General features: G+C 42.8%; 2 protein-coding genes across 2 annotated transcripts in view; both read left to right on the top strand.

The window, feature by feature from the left end:
- The window catches only part of rnf157 (ring finger protein 157), a 39,326-nt gene extending 34,114 nt beyond the window's left edge, over positions 1–5,212 (top strand). The window contains exons 18-19 of the mRNA XM_076264768.1: positions 1,750–1,872; positions 4,971–5,212. Of these exons, the coding sequence (XP_076120883.1) occupies positions 1,750–1,872; positions 4,971–5,203 (356 nt within the window). The 3' untranslated portion in view covers positions 5,204–5,212. The remainder of the gene's footprint in view (positions 1–1,749; positions 1,873–4,970) is intronic.
- A 988-nt stretch (positions 5,213–6,200) lies between these two features.
- LOC143102958 (5-hydroxytryptamine receptor 3A) overlaps positions 6,201–22,578 on the top strand; it is a 30,793-nt gene continuing 14,415 nt past the window's right edge. Inside the window, exons 1-8 of the mRNA XM_076266751.1 lie at positions 6,201–6,221; positions 6,778–6,867; positions 11,322–11,525; positions 12,162–12,206; positions 13,636–13,745; positions 14,365–14,534; positions 15,060–15,223; positions 16,023–16,233. Coding sequence (XP_076122866.1) covers positions 6,201–6,221; positions 6,778–6,867; positions 11,322–11,525; positions 12,162–12,206; positions 13,636–13,745; positions 14,365–14,534; positions 15,060–15,223; positions 16,023–16,233 — 1,015 coding nt within the window. The remainder of the gene's footprint in view (positions 6,222–6,777; positions 6,868–11,321; positions 11,526–12,161; positions 12,207–13,635; positions 13,746–14,364; positions 14,535–15,059; positions 15,224–16,022; positions 16,234–22,578) is intronic.

The raw sequence follows: 22,578 nt of genomic DNA on the forward strand, positions 1-22,578 counted from the left end.
ACTGAATGAACACCACTACCACTTTATTGAATGCCTATGTTTGTTTGATGACGCCAAATTAGCAAGTATTTCCTGATTGGAGAAAAGTTTGCTTTCTTTTTTTCTATCAGCCCGCGATTCCATGAAGCATTATGCCCATCAGAGAAGTGACAAAAGCACCGCACATAGCGTAGAGGAGGGATGCAAAAACCTCATTCTTGCCTGCTTTAGCTGCGCGGTTCCTCGTACTCGGACTGTTTACCTACCTAGCTTGTCAGGTGGGGTATACTACGAATCTCGATTAGTGGGTTAGCGAGTTATGTTCCGCTCAAAGCCAGGGTATGCTGTGGCACGAAAGTAGATCTGTTTTAGCGTCGCCGTATCACCATGGTGTCTTATGCTGTCAACCAAACCTGGTCGGGAGCAGGTTATGTGCTAAGTTATAGCTCAAATTGTGTAAAACTACCGCCCACTGACCAATCAATTATCTTGAAAAACGAAGTGTAGGATTCTGTCATATATATTACAGGCCGCCTCTACACACATTTTGGATATCGTATGCGCTTTAATAGTGTTATATGCCACTATGGACGTGCATACAATACAACATCTGATGACAATCGATTTATTTGATGTTATAGGCTAGACACTAAAAATGACCGCAGTGTAGATTGCGCTATCGCTCATAAATGCGGAAGTAATTGTTTTTTAATATAGGCGGTCTTGTGCGTCTTCACGTTTCATGATTGGCCAATATCATCCCAACACCGAGAACGCGCACAGATCTGAGTTGAAAGCCTAGTTTGACAAATATATCACATAACTGCTATCGTAGTACCACTTAACTTATACCCCTGAGTCAAGGCTTTGTGAAGCCTCATACTTCTAGATAGCCTATATGTCTAACGTGCTTCGTAGTATATCACAAGGGTGTAGCGTTATCAGATATGCACTCAGGCTGCTTGCTGCTACATATTCTGCAGATTACGATCATTAGGCTAATTGTTATTTCTCCGTTTTCTGATGGAAATCCAAAAACGTTCCACACATCGCTGAAATGGTCTGATCTCCGTGGGTGCATCGCTTCTGCCAAATTTAGATTGTGCATTAGACGTGACAAAAGCATTTCGTTTTCACATATTCGCTAAAGTTAGCCAACACATACAAAAAACTCCCCAAAACACCACATTCGAATAGTAATTTCCAAATTCGATTAGTATTGATTTTTTAAATATTTGATTTATATTCGACTTTAGAAATTCGTTTCAACAGCCCTAATGAACATGCTTAACTATACACACTGACTAGAGTAAAGTGTGTGTGTGTGTGTGTGTGTGTGTGTGTGTGTTTCTTTTGCATGTGTACCCATTATCCCTCACATCCTCTGTGTGTGTGTGTGTGTGTGTGTGTGTATGTGTGTTAGTGTGTTTGTGTGTGTGTGTATGTGTACACCTGTGTGTGTGTGTGTGTGTGTACAGTATGTGTGTACACTTGTGTGTGTGTATGTGTGTACACCTGTGTGTGTGTGCATACACACGTTTTTTCGGCTTGCCATCAGTGCTCATCACCACCACCACCCCGTCTCCACTCCCCCCACCCCACACCCACCCCCCACCCTCTGCAAGGCTGTGTGTACGAGCCCCCCCACACACAATCACTCAGGCATGCCGCACCCGTATTCAAACACAGACTCCCGCCTCCATGCTTAAACCCCTCCCTCCCCCACTCTGCTGCTGTGGCTGCTTGTCTGACCTGTGACCTCGCTTGCAGGTGGGCTCGGGACGAGCAAGGCGCCGCCTTGTGGCGAGTTTGAGAATAACAATCAGGGCCCGTCCGACTCGCTCTGCCTCACAGGGCTGGACAATGAGCAGCCCCCTGATGCCCGATTCGCCGGTGAGTCCCAAGGGTCCTTTCTGATTGGACGGGAGGCTGGAGGGCCCCAGAGTGGATTGGGTGGGGGGGTGGGAGTGGGAACTTGATGCAAGGGGGCGCTCTTGAGCTGTTTGAAGCAGTGTGCCATCACACACACACACACACACACACACCCGAGGCAGGACAAAGTGCTGCTCTCATCCACCCTACATGGGCCCTCCTCTCCAAGGGCTGTCATGCTGTCTCTCTGTCTGTCTGTCTCTCCACCCCTTCTGCTGCTCTGCGTATGCTTGCGTGCGTGTGTGTGTGTGCGTGTGTGTGTGTGTGTGTGTATGTGCCAGCTCTAAGCTGCTTTGCTGCGTGACATGCCTCCCTCCTCTTCGCCTCCCCTTGCCCATCACCCATCTATGATCTTTATCCATAGTACTGATCAGAGCCGGCCGGCTGGACTGAGCGCTTCCCTCAGCTGTGCTGTAGCTATGCTCACCTACTGTGCTGTGCTTCTGACCGGCCCTTGCACTGGTCCTCTAGTGTCTGCTGGACTGGAGAGGGGCTGGGAGTCTCTGGAGAGAGAGAGAGAGAAAGAGAGAGAGGCACTGGGCATGGGCTGGCTCCCCAGGTAGCAGATCTCTCTCCTGGCCTCACCCGGGCCCATCTCCCGCTGAAACACCTGCTGCCTGTGTCTCTGCCTGGGGCCTGAATGTAAGCTGTAGGCCACTTACATGGGTCAGTATTTTTTGTTTAGGATATGGAGAGTGTAAGTTAAGCAAGGGACAGCATTTCTTTTCATTTAAAATGGTGTCTTCGAATCTGGATCTTGGTGAATCCATTTCATAGAAACACGATGCAACAATTTGCCACGTTTTAAAGGATGTATTTTTTATGAGGAACTACATTTGCTATCATCTTCAAGTTAATTTGGATGGTATGTGATCAAGTGAAAAATTGTATTAGTATTGTTGCCAGCAATATTGATAAAAGATACTAGTTAGCACATCAACAAGCTTTTATGAGTGCCATTTAGGTAGGTAGATGGCTAGTTTTAGACCCAAATTCCTGCTTTAACATTTTGGCATTGGCCTCTAAAACAGATCTAGCTCCTCCTCAACAGTCAGAGCAGCGCCATATCAGCAATGTATGCAATGATAAAGGGTAGCGAAAGGACATCCAGTGACTATACTATCTGACTATACTACATAGCTGAAAATGCCTCTGTTAAATGAGTAATCATTAATTGTCGATTATAATCCATTTCTGAGAACTTTTTTGGGAGTTCCTGCAAAGTAACTAGCCTCCTTAGGATGTAAAACTGTCCTGAAATGAGGCTCAGTGAGAATAGAATGTTTAAGCAATATAGCACGAGTGAGAGTGGGGTTGGTCATGGATATTCCCACGGGTGTTGTTCGGCCGCAGGCAACAACAGCCGTGGGAATATCCATGACCAACCCCACGATCACGAGTGCTATATTGCTTTTATACAACAATTCTACCACAAACTAAATAATCTGAAAACACCCCAATATTGTTTAAAAATGTTAATTTCGACATCGTTCTTACGCATCAAAAAATAGTTCCCTTTTCAATAGACAGAGTCTTGGTTGCTAGGTAACCAACTTTATGAATTTATGGTGAATAAATGTTACACTACTGTGCACAGCCTGACGTGACGATGCTAGCACGTTAGCAGCGGTTAGCTAACTATGCTAACGTTAGTTATCTACACGTCTCCTCCAAGTGACAATCATATTATACACAATGCTGGCAATGCTGAGAACAATTAGCATCCTCGTTTATCTTACTTACATTAAATTGACTGTGTGGCTTAATCCACAGATGTGGTGAAGCGCTGTTTCGTTATGGTTTGCTAAGGAGTAACCCATTGCTTGAAATAGTGGAGAGCTGGGATGAGAACATTGTGTCAAATCTTCGCATTGTATAGCGGAGTGATTTATTATTAGCTGTGCAAAGTCTGAGTTGAAATGTCCAGGGATATTCCAACTCATGGAACGTCTCTCGGCCAATCAGAAACAAATAAATAGTTCCATAGAACCCAATTGTTGTATAATCTTTCATTTATCTCAATAATGTATTCAGTAATACACATATGTAAAGGATGTGTAAGATTGTAGCTTAACTAGAAGAAACTAGAACAAAGTAAAACTCGAACTTGGAGTTGGAACTAGAACTGGGAGAAGGAACTAGAAGTCGGAGTAGACTCACCCATCTTCTCCAGTCCAGCAAAGCAGCCTCCTAACCTCTCTTGAAAGATTTCTCTCTTCTGTGGATGTCTTAGTAGTTCTTTCTCTGTTTCTCTGTATCGTAAATGTGCTCTCTCTCTCTCTCTCTCTCTCTCTCCTCTTCTTTCTGTATATGTATATATCCTCAACTATATATACGTGCTCATCACTCCATCTCTGAACCTCTTCTCCATCACTCCATCCCTTTCTCCCTCTCTCTTTCTCTCTCCCTCTCTCCCCCGGATGCCTGTGGAATGGGCAGATGACTCGTGTCCTGTGCACATTGAGGAATAGGTATGGCGTTAGCAGGATAAGATTGCACTGTAACAGGAATGCACAAACTTCAAGACATGGGATACTCCACCACTGTGACTGTTATGAGAGAAAATCACTCATTTTATCAACCATCTCTGCCATTGAAGAAGTACTGTGGTAGCGTATGGATGATTTTATTCACTTAGTGCTTGATGGAAATGTCACAGACTCACACTAACCATCCTCACCAGCAGTCACTGTGAGTGGGAGAGAATGGAAACTGCATGCCACAAGCCCTAGAGATAGTGAAGCTCACCATGTCTGGGATGCCTGCCTGGGAGCCACATTTCAGTGCCTTAGTGCTGTAATATATATTCTGGTTCAGTTGTGTGAACTATGTGTAAATGCAAAGTTAGTATTTTTGAAATGTCTTCTCTAGCTAGTCCTAGGCCTCCTTTTGTATCTCTGCTCTAATGCTTCCTCTTCTCTCTTTCTCATTATTATCTCCCTTCCTTGTCTTCTTCCTGCTCCCTTTGTCTCTCTCTCCCTCTTTCTTTCTGTCTCTCTTTTTCTCCACTTCCTCTGTCTGCCCCCCCCCACCCTCTTCCCTTTCTTTCTCTGCCTTAGGTTTGTTTTATCTTGGAGCATTCCGCCATGGCCTTGACACATTCTCTCACCATGGCAACGAGTCGTTCCCTCTCCATGGCAACCAGATGTTTCCTCACCATGCCTCCACTAGCAACATCAACCTGGAGGAGAGGGGCGCAGCCATGCCTAACACCGCCCCCAAAAGCACCCCCTGCACCCCTCGTGCCTCCCGCACCAACCGAAACCCCCGCCACGGCCCCTACGCCATCTGAGCTGTCCCCCCACCCCCCTCTTGAACACTAAACACACCTCCGTCACCTGCTTTCCCAGTTCTCATCTGAATCATGTCGCTCTGTACTACAACATGAGCCCTACACTATGTGATAAACAGTGGAGAGTATGTCAGAGGCAAATAATGCCCCCTGCCCCCATGCTGGGGCAAACTGTCTAACCCCCAACCCCAGGCAATAGTACGCCTCAGTGACTATATGTCTTGGAACCACCCACCCATCCCTCTCCAAACTCTCCCTGTTCCTGAATGGACAGCAGCACCACACAAATCCTCCTCATAGTGACAAGTGTGACGTGATCCCCCTCCTACACACACACACACCAGACATCTCCTAACCTCTTCAGGGCATCATATCATATGATGCCCCACCACAATAATAAAATAACAACAACTGAAAGCTCTCTAAAGAACGCATCTGCAAAGCCACAGAGATTCAGTACAGACAGCTCAGTGGACCTGACACTCTGCAGCTGCTAAGGATGAACTGGTGACCGCTGGTGAGGTGCCGAGGTTCATGCTCATGCCCACAACCATCAGCCTCTCAGTTATTAAAGGCGCCCAACGTCTTGACTGGCACACTATCCCAGACTGTGCTGCGTAAGTTTTCATGGAGCATAGAATGCGGAGCTCATCCACTCATATGTTGAATAACCCCAGACAGCTGCGGGGTCAAACCCATGGTAACGGCTCGGTCGGTCAGTCTCATTGTCTCCCGCTGAATGTTACTGTCGGGTTAGTACGGGTGGGCTTCTGCCACTGCCCACTAGAAAGTTAAAGTGAAAGTGATGAAGTGAAAACTGATATTTATCGCATTTTTATCCAAAGTGATAAGAACTTGGTTCAAGAATCAAATCCGGGTCGACTGATTGTCAGTCGGAGATGTTACAGCTGCTCCACCACACCTTTGAAGAAACAGGATGTTGAAACATGATTACAGGATGTAGAAACAGGCAGCAGAACATCTGCAGACGGATAGGATGGGTGGTGATGAAGATGAGGTAGGGAACTCTGAATGTCGTCAAGGTTGTGGACAATTCATGATCCTGGTCTTGCAAACTAACTAACAAACACTATTTTATGTTCAACTCTGGTTTAAAGAAGCTTCAGAAAAAAAAGACAAAAAAACTAACCTCATACAGCAATAAATTCCCGTTCTCCTCTTCTCTCCTGTTCTCTGAGAGACAACAGCTTGCATGCCCTCGGAAAAGTTCTAAAGCTGCCAGGTTCTCCTGGCCGGTTCTAAAGCTAAAAGCTGCCTTGCTCGGCCACACACAGACACGGTTGGTCATGAGGTTGCTGGACTGAGGCTGAGGATGCTTCCTAAAACATAGGGGGTCACACACTCACTCTTTTGTTGCTGGTGTTGTTGTGTTACATGTACCTGAGCACAGTTGACATCAGTCAGGCGACAGCCCTGTTTGCACAGACAGAGGAAAGACATACTGCTCCCCGGTTCACTTGGACAATACAAGCGATATTTATCAAACTCCCTACACTGAAGTCAACCTGACGACCTCCACCTCCCTCCCTGTTAGAGTCTCTGTGCTTTGGCAGTTGACCAACAGGCACCAACATAGTGGATTCTACACCCATCAGCCTGCTGCCACACTGTTCTCTCCTTCTCCTGGTTACTCAGGGGACCTGGTACAGCTACTGATGGAGTCCGGCTCCTCCAATAGGGTTATGCGGTGCTGCAGAAGCCTTCTGACCTGTTAGGGGAACCTGGAGAAGGTGCATCTCTGACCCAGGTGTGGGGTCAGGCAGGTAAATCCATGCAAGGTCAGAGATAACATTCATTGCAGCCACATGATACGAGTTTGATTCTACGTTTTGGTGAACAGTATGCCCACATGTACATGGTTGCATCCAGACTGCACATCTGTCATTGCCACTCAGAGTGACTCTAAGACTGTTGACTGTCCTGATTGTAAACTCCATCATTTTACACCCACAGCTGAAAAGGAACCTGAATGGAATGTTTACCTTCTATTAACCATTTACTAACCTTTAATTAATACTTTCCCATCCCCTCCTTCTATTCCTCCACCGGACCAACTTCAAGTAGATGTTCCTCCCACCCCAAACTTGGTTCTGCTCAAGGTTTCTTCCTGTTAAATGACTCCCCGCCCCCTCAGCCCTAGTGTTCAGCTCTTGTGCTCCACAAAGCGCTTTGAGACTATGTTGCTGTTAATGGCACTATATGAATGAATGAAATAAAATTGAATTGAATAAAATAGATGCTACCCAGGTCCGTTCCGGAATTGGAGTTGATGCCATAAACCAAGTCAGAACCCAGCTCGTTCAAGGAGGGACTACATGTACCACAATCCTTTGGGGGAGGCCTTTTCGGGCTAGCTAGCTGAGGTGCTAGTGCTTAATGGTCGAGGTGTGGAAAACTGTGTGTGCCGTGCTGCTGACGAGCTAATGTGTCCCCTGTGCATCGAGCAGACACTACTAGATAGTTACATGCCTGTCAGGTCTTATCGGACAACATCACAGAGGCAGGCCAACACAGCTGAAGGCCACACGCCTTAGAAGTGTGTGTGTGGAAGGGGCATATAAGATCCTCAGCTCCTCTCAGTAGAATAAGCCTTCACGTAGAACTGCTCTTCACGCTCACACTGGTTATTTCTGACATGGTTCTGGAGACAAAAAGGTCCAGTATGGAACCTTGAGTTGTTTTTTCAGACAGTGAAAAACTTTATCTGTGACTACCAGGTGAGGCAGGTTCTTACCCCGAATATTTGGAACCAATAGAGAATGTCAGCTCTTCCTTCACTGTTGTGGTTCCCATTCCAGACCATTAGAGGGAGATATAGAGCACTGATGCTCTTCTCTATGGTCCAGAGGTAAGGCAGGTCATGAGGAGCAGATGGCGCCTGATGAATGTTTAGCCCATAGATATTAGAAAGCTAGATACCGCATTGGGCTCCACAACATATACGTAAATAGCGTCGCCATCTTGGTGGGGGCAACAATAACTGGAGGCCAATGGAGGAGCATGTGACTGACTGGAAATCAAACAGGTGTCTCTGATTGCCGGCAAGTGTTGCCATAGACAGCAAACGTGTTGCCCCCAGCATTATGGCGGCCGTGTTTACGATGCCACCTAATAGAACTCGACGGACACTGCGGTATCTAGCTTTCTAATATCTATGGTCCAGCCTGTAGGTAATTTCCTGCCGCTTTTTCCCTAATCGCCTGTGTTCATCTGAGCCCCTAGCCCTACTTCCTTCTTTGTGTAAACAAAATGATTTTCTATTTTTCTTAGAATAGGTCTTGTTATTGTCTCATGTCGATGTGCTGATTGATTATCACATGGATTGTAATGTATTGAATTATTTTAAAAAATAAACTTTATTCACAAGTGCAGTCCGAGCACCCATGGCACTGTGAGTTAGTGGTAGATCACTGTTCTCAGAGGATGTGGAAAACACAGTGAGCATGAACTTTGTCAGTTCACCATTCATCTGTACAGCACATACACACACACACAACAGACAACATATAGTCTAGACACACACTCAATACACGCATGCATACACAGAGAGGTACAGTACTCAGACAGACAGACAGTGCACATACACATGCTCTATGTTGTAAATACAAAGTACACAACCATCAGTACAACACATTCTGCTGAAATACACACAAACACAGAGCACACTGAAACACATACATACACACACACAGAAAAGGAGCTTGTGTGAGAGTGTGTCTCCTGAGTGTGTATGTGTGTGTGTACTCGGTGGGGTGGGGGGGGGGGGGTATATTGGCCATCATAAGGTTCCATCCTATTGCTTTTCAATGTGTTCCACTGACAAACAGACTTCTATAGAACAGAACACAGACAGACCCCCCCCCCCCCCAATAATCAAATAAACCGATTTTTTAAAACAACTTTAATCAGTATTTTGTGTGCATTTTCTCTCTATTGTCAAATGTGAAAATATTCATAATAGTGTTCAAGGCAAGGGTCATACACACTTTCCCCAAGTCTACAAACAAACATGTTTGTGCCAAACCCTTTATTATAAGGTATCATCAGTGTGTGTTTATTTAAGGCAATGGTCATACACACCTTTCCCCAAGCCTACAAACAAACACATTTGTTGTGCCAAACCCAAACCTTTATTTTAAGACCAAGGGTGGTAATAAATGAATGTTTACTCTGGTGTTTTCTAAGCAGACGTGGATATTTATGATGACCCTAGGTGTTTCATATTAGGTTCAGTTTGAGGTGTGTGTGTGTGGGTCTACATGTGTACATTTGTAGGTGTGTGAATGTGAATGTGTGATTATTGGTGTATTTCTGCATTTGTGGGGGAGGCTCATTTTCTGTGGATTATAAAGCTATCTGACGATCACCATGGAGTCAGAGGCTCTGTCTTGGTGGCACTCTGACAGCCATCCATCAGTCTTACCAGATCTGACCAATCAGAGGGCAAATTGCAGCGCCAGTCTAATGGAATAAACCAATCAGGTTGCATTACACGTCACCGGGGCAGAGAGGGGGAGCATTACCCACAGACAAACTATCATTTCAACTATTATTAAACCCCAGGGAGGTATCATGTCCATCTTGCTTACAGATCCGTTATGATGGATCAGTACACACACACACACACACACCTCCTTTGGCATATACACACAGTCCACCACTGTAGGATGTCACTCTCTCTGTCCACACCCAGAGTGCTCTCACACATACACCACCACACTACTGGTGCTATCAGACTTGACTCTTTCACAGACAACACACCTCCTCTGATATAACTCCACACACACACATCTTCCTGAAAAGCAAAAACAAATACACTCCGATGTTGAACACATACACTGGACCGACTGGCTCCAGAAAACATCAATCCTCCATTGGCTCTCTGATGCACACACACGCATGCAAACACTCATCATACCCAGCAAATCTCTACACCAGACACACTGGCAGCTCAGCATGAATCTGTGCCTGTTGCTCCTGCTCTCTGTGCTTTGCCTGACAGGTAAGTGGAAAATGTGCATTTATAATTCAGACAGCTTAGGCGGCTGTTCTACAGCGACGCTTGTAGTTTTTGTTGGTTAGTCTGTGTTGGTTCTCGTGTCAGGTGAAGTTGATTTGTGTTTCATATAAAACTTTGAGCTGATGTTGCTCTTTGAGGATTGGCATTGCATTATATTTCAAATGCACAGAAAGGGGAATGTCTTTATAAAACAAAATGGTTGGCTAGGATTTTTCCTGGATTCACAGTAGAATTCCATATTTTTCGTACATGCCTGGTAGACCTTTGGGCACAGGGAGGATTATGTTTCTCTGCTATATAAACAAAGACTGTTTCATGTGACCTGCCAACATTTGTGGAACATGTTCGCCTGCGTTCATTACGGGTACGTTCGTAAATTCAATCTGACACGCTCTGGAAACTCTGAGAAAATGTGAACCCTAAAAAAAAAACTAAATGTGACAAAACTACAACCTGTTGCTGTGATCATGATTATTTTTGATGTTCTTCTTTTCCAAAGACAATATGGAAACTTATTTTCAGGCAAGCCTTTGATATGCTTAACTTTCACATATGCCATTTTTTTGTGAAAAGCATGATATGACTTCTCAAGTTGTTATTTTCTTCAATGAAACTCTTGATACTCAGTGGCAGTAAAAGAGAGAAAGACGCATTGCATATGGTTGTTCCTTGAAAACTCTGAGCCTAAATCTGGGTCCATTATTTAGCAGATATCCGCAGTAGTCAGTTTGGATAAAACATGTTGGCTAAATGAAATGGCTTGAGACCATACAATCCAAGTAAAAACAATGTTTATTCTAGCATTCCCTTATTTTCCTTGATGAGATTTGGTGTGTTTGTGAGGAGACAGTGTGTGAAAATATGTCTGTGTGCGCGTGTCTGTTTGTGGGGTAGAACTGAATGGTATTTATTGCAAAGTTATGTTATCTGGAGTGGTGGAGCTATGGTAACATTGCTGCCTGACAATTAGGCAAATCCTTCTAGATGACGGTATTGGAGGAGTAAGTATGGTAAGGAGAGAAGAGCTAAATGATCAAATGTAATGTCATGCGGTTACACAATGTGTGTTGTGAGAAGACACACAGACGTGCAGTCCTGGTGTGCTCCTCTGTGTGTCCAGCTGATGTCTGCGCTGCGAAGGTGTGTAGCCTTCAGGACGTGGTGGACCATCTGAACCTCACCGCCAACAGGAACAGGCTGACCACGGTGCGGCCTGTGCGAGACTGGACCGTGCCTACAGTTGTGCACCTGGACATCTTTATCTACGCCATTTTATCTGTGGTCTGTCTGTATAAGTTGTCTTTACCATCAAACCACAAACCTTAACACATCTCCAACACATCTAACATGCAGTTGCCATGCACTTCGTTTTCATGGTACCTTCCCTTTCCTACCACTAACTCTTGTCACTGAAGGTGATACATTTAGAGAAAGTTCTTAGTACAAGATTCTTAGAAAGTTCTCTAAAGGTTTCATTTTATGGACATTCCTTGAAGTCTTAAAGAGAACATTCCCAGAAGGTTCTATTTAGGTTACATGTTTGGAACCTTTGACGAACTTTCATAAAACGTTCCCTCGAGGAACTGTAACAGTTCCAGTTTTGAACGCATTTAAAAATGCTTCCCGAATTGTATATTTGATCAAAGATGAACGTTCCAGGAACATTTAGAAAACACTGCTAAATTACGTTAGGGGAGTGTTCACAGCGAACATGTCTGTTACCCATGTGCATGACCATCAGAGTTATTTTAAGGCACACACACACATCTATGGGATCCTGAGTTTCATTTTAGAAGAACCTTTATTAATGCCTCATGAATAACACATAAACATAAAGCATGATGTGTTGGAATTAAAATGTAAGAAATACTCAAAAGAAGAAGTATACTGTTTATTTATTCTTATCTTCTTCAGCAGCATGAGAAAAGTCAGACATTCACTCCCTATATATGGATTATGACTGTGAGTATCATTTCTCTTACTAGTGCCATCAATTATTCATTCTCTGTCGCTTCATCTGTCTTTCATGACCCTGTCTGTTCCTTTCCCTTACTCTCTCTCTCTTTCCTTACCTGTCAGTGGCCTTAATTCTTTTCTCACATGCTGTTTTTTACTGGTGCCCAGGCTTGGAATTTCACCATTTTAGGGGCAAGGCCACTTGGCCTTCAGTTGGGCATATTTGGTGGGGGGCACAAAGGCCACATGTCAGGGCACCAAGGCCAAAGTTAACTATACAGTAGTATGCTTTAAAAATGATCAAAGTTGTATTCACTGCAGTAGACCTGCATCACTGTATGAAACATTACAAAAACATAAAACATGACATATTATATATAACTGTAAATCATCTGATCATCTAATATTTTCAGATATCTAGGCTATATTTAACATTTATTTTATATTTGGCCTGTTATAAAATCATGTATTGAACAATTTAAGCACAGCTCAGCTTTAAGAAACTCAAATAGCCTAGATGCATGGTTAGCATTTTGTGATCATTAAGGCTACTTTCACAAACTCTTATAGTCAGCCTCTGATTTACCGATATCTAGGCGACATTTGTAATATTTATTTTGTATTTGGCCCATTATGAAATAATGTGGAACAATTTAAACACAGTGTAAAACTTAAATCCCACATTTGGTGACATCCATGTATGTTGAAATTTACTGCAAATTCAAAACGGGATTAGTCTGGAACGGCTAACTGTACAGTGGACTGCTTTACACCTTTCTGTTCGGTAAGGTCTGCTGTTTATTCTGATATATGGTTTGTCATATATGTTAAACGAAGGGTTCGTGAAGTATTCCACCGAGATGAATGGGTAGGGAGATGGACGCAAAACCTTCAGTAGAATGTATGATTAAATTGAATGATATTATTTACTTTTCTCGCGAACCGTTCACCACAGCAATTACCGCCTAACATCGTTTAAAAACTGAGAAAAAGCTCTTTGATGTGATACTTGTGATGTCTGTGTGATGAGTAGGCTACTTCGCGAGTAGTTCAACTGAGAAGAATGGGTTAATTTGGACGCACTTTCTTTCTTGCACTGTCACTTTCTCCACTGCGTAATTTGCGCTGTGAATGCTAAGATTATTTTGACAGGCCATAGGCTAAATATATATCGCTATTAGTAGGACGCAAAGCAGAATATTTAAAGAAGGGGACACCAAGGCCACCGTGGCCTGTAAACCTTTGATTTTCGAAGGGGCGTCACGGCCAACGCAAGGGGCTACGACGTGGCCGCCGTGAAATTCCCTGCTGGTGCCTATATATTTCTCTCTCTCTTTCTCTCTCTTTTACCAGTCAGTATGCCTAATTCTATTTTTAATTTCAATTTTATTTTTTTCGGCTAGTTACCATCTCAGAGCTGGTGTTTGTGTTTCAGTATTGGAAAAACGATTTCATCTTCTGGGATCCAGAGGATTTCTGTGGGATCCAGCAAGTCATTATTCCCCGACATCTGCTCTGGAAGCCGGATCTGATCATCTATGAGACGTGAGTAGGAAAAGTCTATCACGGTGCACATTGGAAGTACATTGGAAGTACAACCAGTGTACCAACTGCACTGATTGATGGAGACAATTGTACAAAAGACACAAAAGTTCAATTGTATTGTAATTGTGAGCCATAACTCAGTGTGCAGTGGACTGTACAATAGTTCAGGACTTACTGTTTGTCATGCTGTTTTTAGGTTACAGATGATCAGCTGTTTGCTAAGAGTGCCTATAGGCCTGTGGTAGTTGTGTGCAGACTCATTTGTGGATGTGTGACTCAAAAAACACATTAATCAAAGATTAAAGAAGAATAAATAAAGAACGGAATAACATGGGCGCCACGGTGTAGATGCTAACAAGGCAGCTATCCAGACAAGAAGATAACCAGGCCTGATCTGCCTTAGTTCTGCCATGGATCATGGTGAGATCAGGGCCGAATAATGGGCTGGACTAAGTCAAGATCAAGACCACATTAAGACTGAATCAGGGTTAGAACAGAGTAAGACCACATCATGGCCTTTGTTAGCATGTGCATAGTCAGAAACACTTCAGTCACTGAATAAAAATAATAATAACGGGGACCATTAGCTCTGGTAATAGGCAGTGATGTGTCCCCATAGGATGGACAAGACTGAAGCCTCTGAAAGTCCGTACCTGGTGGTGAAACACAATGGCGAGGTCTTGATGGACAGCAACATAAAGGTGGTATCCACATGTGCCATAGATGTCCTCAAGTTTCCCTTTGACACCCAGAAATGCAACCTCACTTTTTCCTCAGCAGTGCACACAGGTAAAAATGAGAAACTCACAGCATCATGCACTACAAAAAATAGATCACATACTAGTGAAATCTGTGAAACATATACTATATTATACTATACTATACTATACTATACTATACTATACTATATACAATATCCCTGGTCATTTTCTTCTGCCAACACCATCCAAAGCAAATAGTTACTTAGTTACTTTATTTAATGTGGAACCCTTTTTGATCAGTTCAGCAAAGGAAATATATGGTATTATATTTCAGATTAGATATCCCTTAGTTAGGGGTGGTGGTGGAGCGGGGTGGGGTGTGGTGCGGGGTGGGGTCGGGTTGGGTGCTGTGGCACAACTGCTTACAGCCAACTCGGCTCATTTCCCAGTCCCGCCCAATCTCTCTCTCCCGCTCGCTTGCTGTCACTCTCTCTACTGTCCTGTCCGATTAAAGGTAGGAAAAAAAGCATAAACCTAACTTCTGTTAACTTTGTTTTATATTATACACAAGGTTATAAAAAGTTTTTCTGGTCTTTGCCCTATGAAACTTAAGACAAGGAGATTCAGTTGGTTCCTGTGTCCAACTCCTCTCGTGCAACCAAGAACTCACAAGAAATCATGCAGACCCAGGGAGAGTGGGAGTTCCTCAATGTCTCTGTGCACACCAAGACACTGGACATCGCAGAACTGGGCAGTTGGGACCTAGTCGTCTACACGGTAGGCTATAACCATGGGGCGAAGGATCACCAGCTCACCAGCAAAAGAGTTGTACTGTCTTGGTGTGTAGTAATGCAAATGCAGGGTTCTCCTGTCTCTGTGTTCTAGCAAATCATTATCAGGTCCTCTCTCTTTCTCTCTGTCTGAGCAACAAAGAACTTGGTGGGGGTTCTCCCAGACTGTGTTCCAGGAGGTCATTATCAGAAGCATTCATCTGTTCTTGTATTCTAGTAGGTTACAAAGAACAGGGCACTGAACACTGTTTGTGTGTTCAGGTAAACCACTACCAACAGGTTACCTCGCTCTTTCTGCACGAGAAGGTCATTATCAGGAGTGTGTTTATGTTCTAGTAGAGCAGGGTTCTTTTGTTTCTGTATTCTGTTAGATCACCACAGGGAGGGTTCTGTTGTGTGTGGGTGTGTGTGTTCTGAGATCACCATAATCAGGGTTCTATTGTATGTGTTTGTGTATTTGTTCTGTTAGATCACCATGAGGAGGGTTCTGTTATGTGTGTGTGTGTTCTGTCAGATCACCATAAAGAGGGTTCTGTTATTTGTGTGTGTCAGTATGTTAGTGTATGTTAGTAGGAGAGACGGTATGTTAGTAGGAGAGACGGTATGTTAGTGTATGTTAGTAGAAGTTAGTCACCAAATATGTGGGATTTGCATATGGGGGTTGTGTGTTGCAAGGGTTTGTGTGTGTATATGTATATGTGCGAGTACATGTATAGTATGCATGGCTCAGTGAGTGAAAGCATATGTATGTGTATGTGTGTGTGCTTGTGTGTATGTTCTGGTAGATCACCATAAGGAGGGTTCCTCTGCTGTACGTGCTGACCTTCATCATCCCCATCATCTTCTTCCTCACTCTGGACCTGGCGTCCTTCTTCATGTCGGACACACGTGGGGACAAGTTGTGCTTTAAAGTCACAGTGCTGCTGGCCATGTCTGTGTTACTGCTCATCCTCACTGACACTTTACCCTCAAAAGCTAAAAAAACTCCACTCATAGGTAAGACACACACACACACACACACACAAACTCTCTCTCTCCCTTTCTCTCACACACAAACAAACACACACACACACACACACACAAACTCTCTCTCTCCCTTTCTCTCTCTCACACACACACATACACAACACACACAAACACACTCACACACAAACTCTCTCTCTCCCTTTCTCTCTTTCTCACACACAAACACACACGCACACACACACACACATGCTTTCACTCACAGAGCCATGCATACTATACATGTACTCGCACATATACATACATGCACACAAACCCCTGCAACACAACCCCCATAAGCAGGGTCGGACTGGGAAAAAAATTCAGCCCTGGCAATTTTCTCCTGGACCGGCCCACCACTGGACCGAAAAAAATTGTAGGCTACCTGTAGTTTTTTTTTTTATGTTGACAGAAAAATGGAAGCTCTTGGTAGCGCGTGCAACTACTAACGTCTATAAAAACAACATATTTATGGAATAAAACTAGACACCTCTGATTGCTGTTTACGGTTAAACTGCGATGATGTGAACACCAGCCAGCGGAGGGCACTTATACTGTATAGCCTAGGCTACCATGCATGGACTACTCGTAGGCTATATTTCCCCACAAACCTAGCGGCTGCTTGGACAAATCCACTTGAGGGGTGGGGCAGGGGGGCGCGATCGTAACACACACTGAACCTGTCATGAAGAGGCCAAAATGATTGACCTGTCACCCCCCAAGCCAAATGGATGCAACTGCATTTATAGGCTAGGTCTAGGCCTACATGACGGGCAGCAAATAGGCTAAATAACTTTAAAAAAAAAAAAAATCCCGGAGGTCACCGGCCCACCGGGCATTTGCCTGGTTGTACAGATTACCAGTCCGAGCCTGCCCATAAGCAAATCCACTCCCACATATTTGGTGACTCCTCCTAAACTCCTACTAAACGTAGCCTACACTAACATAGGCTACCGTCTCTCCTACTAAAAACACTAACGTCTCTCCTACTAACGTGCACTAACATACCGTCTCTCCTAACATACACTAACATACCGTCTCTCCTACTAACGTGCACTAACATACCGTCTCTCCTAACATACACTAACATACCATCTCTCCTACTAAAAACACTAACATACCGTCTCTCCTAACATACACTGACATACCGTCTCTCCTAACATACACTAACATACCGTCTCTCCTACTAACGTACACTAACATACCGCCTCTCCTACTAAAAACACTAACATACCGTCTCTCCTAACATACACTAACATACCGTCTCTCCTACTAACGTACACTAACATACCGTCTCTCCTACTAAAAACACTAACATACCGTCTCTCCCAGAGGTGGGACCAAGTCACATCAAAGCCAAGTCGAGTCCAAGTCCAAGTCCCAAGTCTTTTTCAAGTCCCGAACAAAAGTCATCAGGTATTTTTCACTTAATAATGCCATTATTAGACTATCAATCATAATTTTAACACATCAATCTAATCTACAGTATTTTTTTATAAATACAGATTAAAATATGTTCAATGTTTCTGTCTTGAAATCTTTTACGATATATACACGGGTTTCCCGTTTACCAACAAAACTAGATGCGCGCGCAGCCGCGAGGCAGAAGACGCTTGGTGGCCGTCCACAACGTTATAAACTTAACCTAAATAGTCGGCTGCTGTAAGCTACAATCGGATTTTTTTGTATACCCCTGTTGTCTCAATGATAATAATATCTCATTTCAGACTATATTTCAAAGTTTGACGTTCATTTGGATTACTAATATAACATCGTATTTTGTAATTTTTGGCGAAGACATGCATTCCGTTATGGATATTGAACATATTTAACATTCTCTAGCCATCGTGATTTCGAATTGGTGCAGTTTTCAGCACAAAAACTCATTTTATTCTTTTGCTCTTTTGCATTGCTCTATCCTGTTCTGTGGTGCTTTCTGCCTCTTGGTTGCGCACGCATGTTTTCGTGACGTTCCATAGAAATCCATGTATAGAGTGGTGAAGTCCCGCCCCTTCTACTTCCGGTCCATGGGACCTATCTTTCAAAAAATTATGAACGGGAGTTAATGGAGAGATAACAATTATTTTTTGGTCCAGTTTGAATTGTGCCACAAATTTCACATATGATGTGTGTGAATTTAAAAGATAATTTTTCACGTCAAGAAAGTACTGTTGTTCGATAGACTTCAAAAGTTATGTTGGTTTTGTGCGAATCCACTCAGTGGACTACATCTCTCGTCTCGAACGATGTACGTCACCAACGTAATGAAACGATAAGAGCTGTTATGTTAGTTAACGGTTGCATCTGGCTGCCTGCTATGTCACTTAACAGTATGTAATGTACAGTCTATGGACGAATACAACGTACCTGATGTGTTTAATCCTCTGACTCATGGTATTTTCTTCGGCAAGGAAAGCCCAATTAAGACCTGTTGCTGGTATGCTTGTACAATCTAGTGTGGCTGTGAATGAGCTAACGTCACTAGCGCGACTGATGGGTTTGTAGTCGTTGGAATTACGATCTTTCACAATGTTGTAATTCAATAGTTACGAAACAAACTGCAAATGTCTTTACATGAAAAATTGTCTTTAAAATGGACAAACATCATATGGGTAATTCAAGGCACAAGTCAACCGGGACCAGAAAAGAATTTATTTTTCGCCATAGACTGCCGTTCAAATTTTTTTGAAAGATAGGTCCCATGGAGGCAAACGGAAGGGGCGGGACTTCACCACTCTATATGCATCCACATACCTGTGAAATATACGCATGAGCATACTGTACGAAACGGATAGCTACATGGCACTCAGCACAGCAGCAAATATATATTGTTTTTCCAAATTGCGGCGTCCACTGTAAGGATGAGTAATAATTTGACTGATTGCATTTCACTGCGCTAGGCCACAGATTTGCCTGCAAACAATTTATTAGGTTGTCTGCCAGTGGCAACTGATAAAGGCAAGGTCATGGTTAATGATTACAATAAATGGTGACGAAGAAGAATCGTCACATAGGCTACATTAGTAAAATGTTGCGGTTAATTACGATTTTATTAGGGCTGTCAAACGAATAAAAAAATAACTAATTAATTAATCTCATATTTTGAAATGAATTAATCTAAAATCTAGATTAATTGTGATTAAAAAGTAAATTTTCTCCCTAAAGACTAAAGCTTCTTATATGGCATATTAACAGCATAAATCACAAAACTGAGTAACCACAAAGGTAAAAGTAAAACTTTATATTATGTAAATGATAATAATGACACAGTAATTTTGTTTTAAAGTATTAATTTCTTAAATAGGCTACTACACATGTGATGCTGTTTAACTCATTTGTATGGTGCACTGTCACTTTAAGCCCATTGTGTGCCACTGTCCTCACGTTCCCCATAATGATCTTTTTTTCCCGCTCCATTAGCTATGGCTAGTCCACAAACTCGAACATTGTTTGTGCCACGTGTATAGCATAATATTAACAATGATAAGCTGGCACAAACAGCTTTCATTCCTTTGGAAATAAAAGCATGTAATGACATGATGCTTGCTAGACATTTTCTGTTTGCAATTATGAATTATGAGCCTGGTAGCCAGTAGCCACAAGTGGAATGCGTTTCAATCGGCATAGGCCTAATATCATGTGCTTCATGTTAAACGAATTATTGAAGACTTCAAAAGACTCACCAGTTCTATTACACAAAGGCAAAAACTACTCTTCATATTCTTGTCCATTTTCCAAATCACAGTGAGTGCAGCCTATGTCAAAGTGCCCTGACTCTCAAGGTTTAGTGAGAACCGGATAAACCCACAATTTCCCCTAAGCTCTTCATGATTTCCTTTTATACCTCTCTTATATAAGGAGATATCAATCATCATCAACAATGACAGGGCAGCTGGAACCTGCCACTCGTTTTCTCTCCCTTTTGTGCGCGCTGAGACGCGTTCTCAATTAAATGGAGTAGGCTAGCATACTTTCAAGTTGGATCTTAATGGAGAGGACCCGAAAAGTATCATCTTTATGTAACATGCTGTTGGTGCATTTTGACATTGTAACATGTCTAACATCTAACAAGAGTGCAAATCAGTTTGCAGTAAAGCCACTATTTATTTAATGTTGGTCCTTCCTCTGTCTCTTGGTGCCCTAGTGAAAGCATCTCTGGGGTGACTGGTCCACGATCAGAAAATGTATTTTTTGACTCGAGACATGTCAAGTCATTACAAGTCAAAGAGGCAAAGTCCGAGTCAAGTCTCGAGTGAATAGTATTCAAGTCCAAGTCGAGTCGCAAGTCATGCCGATTTTGATCAAGTCAAGTCTGAAGGGAATATTTTGTATTCATATTTTATGTGAATGGTTTAATGATTCAAGTCTTTATGACTTGAAGACTGTATAGTTCTTATGGTCATTTGTGATTGTGTACCCATGTGTACCCTGTGTGTGTGTCTTTGGTCTGTATGCAGTGTATCCATTGTTTATGCCTTTTGCCCATCACCAAGGTGTGAATGTTTGTAGAACAGCATGTGTCCAAGCCTCTGAAGGACTTCCCAGGAAAGGGGGTAGTTTTAATTAAAAGATAATAGAAGCTGACCAGACCTGATGAAGGCCTAATCCTCATCCTCCCTTTCTATTGCATATTCAAACTGGGTTGGACCTAGAGGTCACTCCTTCTTTGTGTGTAACTTTAAATATGGTCTCTGTTAGTCAGAGAAGTTAGAAGAGAATATTGAGAATCTGGTGAAACCCATGATGGGGTGACACAAACATGTACTTTTCTCCCTTGAGGGGCACTAGGCCCCTCATTGAAAAGAATAAAGCCTGGATTCTGACCTGCATCGTCCTGATTAAGTCTCAAGAGAAATATGGTAGTAAAAAATATACTATCAGTTATGGAGGTTCCACCGAGATAAAAACTTTGGATTTAAATTGGATTCAACGTTTTGCTGAAAGAGATCTTCAACATCGTGTTTTGACGGCACACTCTTAAGGTAAGGCAATTGATATTTTCTGGTGGTGAGATTGGGGAGTTGAGTCTTATATAGTTTTTGTCAGACTATCGGGTTCCAGTAGGGAGCTCTGTTGGGCGTTAGTAACAAGCTTGTTTTGTTCCTGTAAATGGCCCGTAAGTATTATTGAAAATACTTTCGTCTCTATGAGACTGGCGTTAGAACAATAGTTCTGGAAATAGCCATGTATGTTTTAGACAGAAACATATTCGGTCCTATGGACACAATCTGGAGTTTATCGGATTAAACTTTTCAGGGTAGCTGGGGTTCTGGCCACGCCTCATTTTTAAGGCTACATTTGGGGGGACTGCTTGCCTAGACTCTCACCTGAAAATGAAATTGCATAAGAGTGTTGCTGGTCATAACAGATGTATGAAACCATCTTTAGATTGTGTAACTAAGATCACAGTTTGAAGTAGCCGTACGAAGATGTTGAACTGAAAGCGTAATGTAATAGTTGGGGCATCGAATGACGCTTTCCACCGTTTAAAGTAAAAACATTAGAGTGGATATGATACTGTGTTCTTCAAATTGATAAAATACAACTAATTTGAAATTGGATTGATAATAATAACTTTTTAAATTATGGAGACTTATGATGGATGATCAAACCAGGATTCATGTCGTAATAACCTTTTTCAAGTGTGCAAACATAGCATAACCTCAAGAGAGCATGGTTAGGCCTCTTTTAAGTACGCCTGAGCTAACTAGCTGCCGCTAGGGGCGTCTAGATGTCTTTGTGAGCTAATATGAGCTAACTGAAAAGGCTTGACTAAACTTCTTTTGTTCCGTTTTTTTTTAAGCAGGAAATTCTTCCTGCAGCCCGTTTAAAGTTGTCCCCCAGCTCCATGGAGCTGTGTGTGTCTGTGTGTCCAGTATGAATGAATGCGCGTGTGGGCCGGCCCTGTGTGTGTGAAATTTGTTTATTTCTTTGTATGTGTCTGTTTCCACTTTTGTTTCAAGTCCTTCTGTTTTGAAATGTATGGGTGAGGAATTGTTGCAAGTTTATAATCTTAGCAGGATCAAGGACTTAGTATCAAGTACCTTTTCTTTTCCTGTAACTTTTATTTCCCAGCTGAAATGGATTGCTGTTTATGATGTTTTAGGCCTACTTTATTTTAAGTCTTGAACTGTTGAAATTATGTTCTTTCTTTTGTCTGTTTTCTTGGGTCAAAAGTTTTCACACCTTTTGCTATCTTATCTCACTGCCTTTGTTTTAGCACCACTGTATTCTATAACCAACCCCCCAGCTTCTCCCCCATGGACACAAAGGAACTTCACTGGGGAGATATAAACCATTGTTGATTTCAACCATTTGTCTTTCTTTATTTTGTCTTTT

Source organism: Alosa pseudoharengus, unplaced genomic scaffold (assembly GCF_046254945.1).
Source record: "Alosa pseudoharengus isolate Yale_2024_CS ecotype anadromous, Long Island Sound unplaced genomic scaffold, YU_APseudo_1.1 YU_APseudo_1.1_scf_4, whole genome shotgun sequence".
Taxonomy (NCBI): Eukaryota; Metazoa; Chordata; class Actinopteri; order Clupeiformes; family Clupeidae; genus Alosa; species Alosa pseudoharengus.